Here is an 8,604-nt window from a genome sequence, read left to right on the forward strand (position 1 = left end):
TGAATTGGCAGAGGTGTATTGTCAACTGATTCAACAAAACAAACTTAAATTGCCCCATGTGGTGTAAGAGGCCATCCTTTGTCAGGTCCTCCTCATGGGGTCTCTAAGTTCAATGATGCTCCTCTTTTTTAACACCTATAGAGAAAATCATAACTAATTGTTAATTTCTAAAACCAAAATCAAGGAGAATAATGAAATGATCTCTAAAACCCAAACCAAAGAGAATCATAAATGTCTAATCTCTAGAACCTAGATAAAAAATGATCATGAATATTTAATTTTTAAAACTGAAAAAAAAACCATGAATGTTTAATCTCTAACACCCAAATCGAAGAGAATCAATCATGCATGTTCAATCTCTAAAACCCAAATCAAAGAAAAACATGAATATTTAATCTCTAAAACCCAAATAAAAAAGAACGATGAAAAAATTGAAAAAAAAAAGTTTGTGAAACTTGGATTTTCACCTGCTTTTCATTTGCAATGGGAGATTGTAGGGGTGCCCTCCACTCCTCACTAATTGTAAATAAACTTGTGTCATGCTTGAGGAGTTCAGGTCTGTTTCGAAGCCTATTAGTTACTAAATATTCTTTTGGAGATTGCAGGGGTGCCCTCCACTCCTCACTAATTGTAAATAAACTTGTGTCATGCTTGAGGAGTTTAGGTCTATTTCAAAGCCTATTAACTAAATCTTCTTTCTTTGCGACTCACTCTCGTCAACTTTGGAGATCGACACTGACTAAATCTATTAAATTATCAACTATAGAAATTGGGACTACCTATATCATTTTTACTGTTTTCAATTCTTATTTCTACAATACAATTTCAATATAAATATTGATTACAAAAAGGTGTATCTGTCATCATGACGTGCAACAAAATAGTATTGTTGTGGTGAAGAGAGGGTAGATTCAATTTAGTACTATGAAGGTTTTTATTTACTAAATTCACTTGATATTAGTTGATCTTTCATTTCTCACCAAAAATATTTCAATTCACAATATTTTCTAAATATTAAACTTTTCATTGTGTTGAATCAACTTGGAAGTATTCAGGAAACTCTTGTAAGTAATATTTTTTTAAGTTTGATTTTTGAAAATTTTAAGTATTTTTCAATAATCTATCATATTCAATTTTGTCATTCACGTTAATATCTTATATAAATATTTACAAATATTGGAGGTTTAGGTTGAGCACTGTCTTGTTTGTAGACTATGTTTCGAATGTATTATAGAACTCCATTTATAAGAACTACTTGTTTGAGCACCATTATTGGGCATTTGTTCACAAGTAATAATAATTTTGAGTGAAATTTGGTGCATCTTTGAGTAGGTATCCTACATACTTTGAAATGGCCACTTTTTGACCATTTGATAGTTGAAGATTTTCATAAGATAAATCAATGAAGTGAATTGGAAGGATATTCGAGTAAATAAGATTCTTCGTGTTTGCTGAGAGATTCAATGCTAACCAAGTTACAACAATATTTTCATTTTCAACAAAGTTTGGTTTTTTGATTTGTATTGACGTCTAAGGGTTTTGGGATTTATTTTTGTGGTAACTGATTCACCCCTCTCCTCTCAATTACTCCTCTTATGTTTCCAACACCATGCTCTACCCAAGGGTTCTAAAATTTGGAACAATGTGGTGAATACCCAAAAAATTATGAAGATGGGCTGTCACTGGATTGTGGGGAATGGAAACATCATTGATATTTGGGAAGACCAGTGGGTCCAAGATATCCCCCTCATGCACACTAGGTTCCTACCTTTGTGCAAGACTTGTACTAGACATATTGACTCTTTGACTTGAAGCTATATTACCCCAGATCGTCAATGGATTAAAATTTAGAATCAAGAGCTTACTGGGATAGGCCTTGCCCTAGAATTGCAAAACCTCCTTTAGTGTTATCAGATTCTTTTCACCCTAGTGGATGACTCCTTGGTTTGGAGACTTACTCCCTTGAGTGACTTCCTAGTGAAGTCAACTTATCCTTATTACCTTGGGGGGGGGGTGTGGGTGGTGGCCCAAGGAGATTGGAGAAAGGTTTGGTACCCTTGGATCCTGCCAAAGATAAATTTCTTTTGGTGGATGACATTGCATGGATCTAACCTCATTGTGGATAACCTTCAAAGGAGAGGGTGTCAACTAACTAACTTCCATGTCTTATGTTATCAGGATGAGAAATCTATCCCACACCTTTTTATCCACTGCCATTTTACTTTAGATGTGTGGAGGGGGGTCCTTGCCTTATGAGAGGTCCAATGGTGTTTTGATGAAGGCCTGCAACAATTTGTTCACTGGGACAAATTTCCATTCCCCCAAAATCCCCTGGGAAGAAGACTTGATATGAAGTGTCCATCCACTTGCGACATAGGCCCAATGGTGGTAGAATTTGACAACTCCAAAGCTATGGCTAGGTGGAAAATCATGTGACACCCCCCCTGAGACATGTATAAAACTCAATTTTGATGGTTCAGCCATAGCGAGAAGCACTGTTGTTGGGGATGTCTTTCGCAATTGTATGGGGGAATTGGTGGTTGCTTATACTGGGAATTACAGAGGGGGTTCAAACAATGAAGTGAAAGCCTTGACACTTCTGTGGGGAATGATAATTTTGAGAACACATGGAATTAAGAGGTTAGCTATTGAGGGGGATTGATTACTAATTATTAAAGTTGTTAAAGGAGAGGGCTAGAGTAGCTAGACAATCAAAGTGACAACTCATGAAATTCACAAGTTGATGGAGGGGTTCCAAGAGATCCACGTAGACCAAATTTACCATGAAGGCAATGGCATGGCAGATGAGTTGGCAAAATTTGGCCATAATGCCACACGACTAATAGAATGGGAGGACGTTAGCCAAATTCCATCATTAACTCAAGTAATGATGGAATATGAGTATACTTCTCATAATGCCACATGAATCATCATAATAGATGACACACCTCTAAGAATTCGTGTAGGCGAGAAGGCAAGAGGTTTTCTCTTCATAAAGTGATTGTTACGAAAGATTGCATGAGGATTCACTTTTATGATCCACTTTCTACGAGCTTTAATTATTTCCAAAAAAAGATGAATGGAGTGGATTTGCCTAGATATAGAAGACTGACAAAAAAAGATGATAGAGACACTTTAATCAAACCTCACTCCAACTAAAATTGGTGACGGGTGATTACATGGACGGAAAGAGATTGCTAACATGTGTTGCTATGGGAGATTTTTTGGTTTTTGGGAAACCTTGCAGTGTCAGGATGATTTTTTACTACCTTTTCATTTTCATCTTGGGTGCATTTTATTTAACCAACGATGACTGCCAAACCTACAACAAGGCGATGTCAATAAATTTAGAAGAGTTGGTGATTGAGTTGGGTGGGGGTATGGGCACCAGTGATAGCATTGAACCTATGGAGTTGAGGCTTGCATCTGTAATAGTGAAGTTACGATGGTTTATCTACAGGAAGGTGGTTTATTACTGTTTATGGAAGGGATGGCAAAACATGATGAGAACATCTCGATGCAATTCTTCAACTCATGGAATGAAAAAAAGTTGAACATTAATGGGATGGCATTTGAAATCACGGAAGAGGTTATTGCTAAGGTTAGAGAGTTTTCCCTAAGGGGTAAGAATTGGCGCAAGTAGGCCAGAGTGAATGATGAAACCAGTTTGCGGAAGTTCTTCATGTTTGATAAGGAACCAGTTTGAATGTGTGGTAGGTTTTCTAGAGAAGATCTTCCTAAGCCTTGGGACGTTATTTACTATGCCATAATGAGGTATATTACCCTCAAGGATTGGTTCTAGGTACTTTATTAATATCATTTCCCCATTCTCAACCATTTTAGGAACATGGATCGGATTTTCTTTCCATATCCTTTTTGAATTCAATGGAAGAAAATATCTATATGGCTAGGAAAAAGAAAGAGGAGGGTAAACCCTTTTATCTCATTCACCAGGGTTTCATGAATAAACTATACCAGTACCACCTTGCCTTAAACTTGTCACTTTTGGTCAACCCCCTGGCTATTGTCACTCCCCAGATATCTATGGACCCTAGCCCTGGTTCAAGCCATAGAAAAATCAAGAAAACCCTTCCCCTGAGGTTACAATAAGCCTCATTGATTTAGATATAGATACGATGAAGAACAAGTAGAATGCTTGGAGAATTAGAAAATGCCTCCGATTGGAGAAAAATGCTTGAAGAACTAGAAAATACCTCTAATAAGAGAAATACAAGTCCCCCCCCCCTCCCCAATAGGATTTTAGCTTTGAGTCTACCAAGAGTGAGATAAAACCCACAGAGAGGAAGAGACCTCTCCAAGACATCGGTAAGAAGCCTGTCTCTAGCCCACCTAGCCCCTCACACATCTTAAATACTCTTGAAGTTGTCCCATCAAGACATCACCTCCCCCATGAAAGGCACTCCTAAAGGTTGGGGGAAAAAAGGGAAGCACAACCACGGCCAGAGCCAAAGCAAGGTTCGAATGGATAGGCTGGAGTAGTCGATGAAGGAGATGACGGATAATCACATTGGCATCAACCAAAAATTTAACACACTAGCTGAATTCTCCACAAAAGTTATGCATTTCGCTACCACTTCTCTTTATTTCCTGCATGTGAATAAGGACGTGAAGGACTTGGACAAGGAGAGTGAGACTACCTGCTCCATTTACAACTTTCTGGCAAAGGACTTTTTGAAGATGCTCTTGGACAAACCTGTCAAAGAGGAGGGGGTGGACATGAACAAGGACGAGCCTAAGGAGAATAAGAATGAGGAACCAAAAAAGAATGATGGCAGCTAACCCTGATTTTATTTTTTCTTTTTGCTTTTATGTTGTTGATCACTCTAAACTTGGTGCCCTATGGGGTTTTATTATATATGTATATGTCTAAGTGCTGGATTGATAGAATCAATATCTTCCCTTGTTGTTGGAATGCTTTTCTGTTTAATTTGCTGGTTAGTAAAAGGATTGATGGTAGCGATGGTTTTGTTTTGGAACTTTTTTGTTTTTTGAAGTATAAAACTGGTATTGGTAAGATGATTGGGAGGGTAATCTCAGGTTGATCCTTCAGCATTTTTGTACTCCGGGGTCAACCCCCCATCCTTTTGGCTGCTATCTAATACTTCAAAAATAATTTCAAAATTATGCACGTAGTAAATTTTTTGAATGAAATGCCATGTCAAAAATTATTCAACCAACATTAACTTTCTAGATGACAAAACCATCCACTCTCTGATAGATTGGTTACTTTATTTGTAATGTATTTTATGAAATATTAAGGGTTGAGAACATAAATGGGCATTTTTTATCCATTGTAATATAATTTTTAAAAAAAATGTAAAACAAATCTCATTGTTGTAGATGTAGCTTTCATTTCTTAGGTTATGATGAACATGTTCATTTCCAATAATTATGATTGATATTTTCATAACATTTTAAAGTTATATAATGATAAAAGTAAAATCAAACAACAATAAATTAAATTCAAACAAATATATTTTCATGTAAACTCCAAAGGATTACAACATCTTATAAATGTTACTAGTACAACCTAAATATGTATTTCAAGGGAAATATTAAATATATTAATGAATATTTATTAAACAAACAAAGAAAAAGCTTGCATATGATAACAAGTTTATCCATTTTCATATTTACTTCAATTGAAGTTTCTACACTATATTACTGTTATTTGAGATGAGTGTGCCATCAAAATGATTTCAACTCTATTGCATGGTATATTAAAAGATCAACAACTTAATTAAAAAGAAAGAGTGAATGATTTTAATGGAAAATAGGTTTAAAAATACTTGTAATAATCATCAAGTCATTGTCTTTTCAAGAATAATATCTCTTGACATAGTTTACATATTCTAGATATTTTTATTAAGAAATAAGAGGCATAGAAGAAACAAATAAAACATAATTTTATTTTTATTTTTAAAGATTTCTAGTTAATATACTTCCTTATAGTAGAAAGAAAAAGACCTTTATTGTATATTGAGGTCTAAAGATACATTGAAACCTTCAACCTTTAAGCTTATCATTCTATGGAATTTAGGTATAGATGAGAGGGGAGGCGAGATCTAATAGAAACCTCTAAAGGTATTGCTTTTGGCATTGACAAACCAACTCCTTCATTTATATCAAGTGCTTTACCATTAGGAGGAAACCAGTCAAAACACTGCATGAACCTTGCAAGAGTTATATGCACCACACACATGGCCAAATAGGCACCAGGACATCCTCTTCTTCCTACCCCAAAAGGAAACATTTCAAATTCATTCCCTAAAGTTTTAATGCTCTCTATCTCTATGTTTTTCTCAAAGAAACGCTCTGGCATGAATTCTTGTGGTTGATTCCAAGCTCTTGGGTCTCTATGAATTACCCATGCATTTACCATAAGTATTGTTCCTGCTGGAATATGGAAGCCTCCAATTGTGCATGATTTAATAGATTCATGTGGTACAAGTAAAGGTCCAGTTGGAAAAAGACGCAATACCTCCTTGACTATGGCTTGCAAGTATTTTAATTTTGGTATATCTGACTCTTCTACTAGTCTACTCTGTCCAACTTTGGAATCAAGTTCCTCTTGGGCCATCTTCATTATGTTGGGATGTAATACTAATAATGACAATGCCCATTCTAACGCAAGTGAGGAAGTATCTGAACCTGCACTAAACATATTCTAGAAGAAAAATATAAATCAGTGGCATAACAATAATATGATTAATAATTTCTTGTTACTATTGTAAATATCATTTTTTTAATTCTTAAAAAATCATTCTTTGACCATAGAAAATAATAAAAACTTATAGAATCAATAAAATATGTTTTTCACTAGAGTTACCAATCATTTTACTTAAAAAATAAAAAACTAAAATAGAATGATATATAATAAAAAAAATTTAATCACACAAATAATTTCAAAAGAGATATTGTTTAAGAAAACTTGATATGAAAGCAAAACAAAAAACAATTTAAAAATTATGCACATTTAGTAAATAATTTAATTATTGTAGGCAAGAGCCTACAATGCAACGTAAAATTGCGAGCCTCTTATGGGAGAGGTCATGGGTTTGAATCTACTTGATATTAACATATAATAATAATTAATCTTAACAATAAAAATACACAAATATGTCTACATATACATATGCATATGCATTTGTGTATGAATATACACACTTATGTGTTACACATCTCTCTCTCTCTCTCTATATATATGTATATACTAATAAAATTCATAAAATTTACAAATTATTTTATCAAATAGAAATTGCATAATTATTATACTATATTTTTCTAGAATATATAATTATTTAAATATGTATATAAAATATGCTTGTATATATATACATATATGTATATATTATATATATACACATGATAGACACTTTCAATTCGATAGAAACAAACTTACCACAGCAATTGCTTTAATGAACATATCTTTGTCGGCAATTTCTTCACCATTCTTCTCAGCCTGCAAGATAATCACATCTATGAAGTCCATCTCTTCCTTCTCTTTTGGTGGGTTTTCCCTGTGCTTCTCCACTATCCTCTGCATGTAGGGATCTAGTTTCCCTTGCACCTTCTTCATAGCCCTCTCATACCCTTGCAAATCAAGCCACTTCAACCATGGAATATAATCTCCAACATTGACAGCCCCATGGAGCACAAATGACTCCTCAATCAGATGTGCAATTTCTTCATATGACATCCCTCCTTCCTCTCCAAAATACTCATCCCCCATTATCATGCTCATCAGAACATTCAAAGTCATCTGAGACAAAACACTTCTCATATTAACTATTCTTTTCATCTGAGCCTCTTGAAAGAGATATTTCACAGTTTTACAAATCTCCCTCATTCTCTTGGGTCTGTATGCTTGGATCCGTTTAGAAGAAAGAAGCTCAAGAACACAAATTTTTCTAGCATTTCTCCAGTAAGATCCATATGGAGCCCAACCCATGAACATGAAATTATAACCAAGATGTTTTCCCTGAGCAAGAGGAGGCCTAGAAGCAAATGCCAAATCATTCACAGTAAAACACTCCTTGGCTAGCTCTGAAGAACTAATGATCAAAACAGGGCGACTACCAAATCTGAGATGCATAATGGGTCCATAAACTTTTGAGAGTGAATCAAGAATTCTATGCAAGGGCTTTTCCTTGTCCATCAGAAGATGAAAATGGCCTATTATGGGGAGGGCTCTGGGCCCTGGAGGTAATCTAAGGTTACCATTTCTATCCTTTTTCAGCAGAAAAACTATAACAGCAAAGAGAAAAACTGTGGCAAACCCAACTGTAAAACTAGAATTCATACTCGATGATATAATCAGGAGTATCCAATTCACACTCTCCTTCTTCTCCATGTTTTTGTTTGATGAAATGATCAGCTGATGAGGTATATAAAGCCACCCTGAACAACTGTTTGCTAATCATGGTGATACCCAATAATTTTAATGCCGGTTCACTAACCGAGATTTATTTTAACCAATGAAGTCAATTAAAATGACGCTCGACATAAAATGAATGATAACAAATCAATGCAAACAAAAATATATCAGAAAACAAATTTTTTTTAAGGCCTGTTCAGCGGCCA

At 34.9% G+C, this 8,604-nt stretch overlaps 1 protein-coding gene across 1 annotated transcript; it reads right to left on the bottom strand.

Annotated features, from left to right (window-relative positions):
• Window positions 1-5,905: 5,905 nt before the first annotated feature.
• Window positions 5,906-8,390, bottom strand: LOC149538239 (xanthotoxin 5-hydroxylase CYP82C4-like). Its single transcript, XM_089799616.1, has 2 exons — window positions 7,424-8,390; window positions 5,906-6,688 (listed from the first exon to the last, which is right to left on the bottom strand). Exons 1-2 carry the CDS (start codon window positions 8,372-8,374, stop codon window positions 6,044-6,046), a joined length of 1,596 nt encoding a protein of 531 aa, XP_089655742.1. The 5' UTR covers window positions 8,375-8,390; the 3' UTR covers window positions 5,906-6,043.
• Between the last annotated feature and the right edge of the window lie 214 nt (window positions 8,391-8,604).

This window comes from Cupressus sempervirens, chromosome 9 (genome assembly GCF_028749045.1).
Source record: "Cupressus sempervirens isolate cs-2001-9-10 chromosome 9, ASM2874904v1, whole genome shotgun sequence".
In the NCBI taxonomy this organism is placed as follows: Eukaryota; Viridiplantae; Streptophyta; class Pinopsida; order Cupressales; family Cupressaceae; genus Cupressus; species Cupressus sempervirens.

What these genes read in the sequence shown, in the direction of transcription:
- LOC149538239 (XM_089799616.1), bottom strand. Translation starts at nt 8,374, where the DNA reads ATGGAGAAGAAGGAGAGTGTGAATTGGATACTCCTGATTATATCATCG. An exon ending in TCATTAAAGCAATTGCTGTG is followed by an intron (nt 6,689 to 7,423) that starts GTAAGTTTGTTT and finishes TTTTTCTTCTAG; the next exon opens with AATATGTTTAGTGCAGGTTC.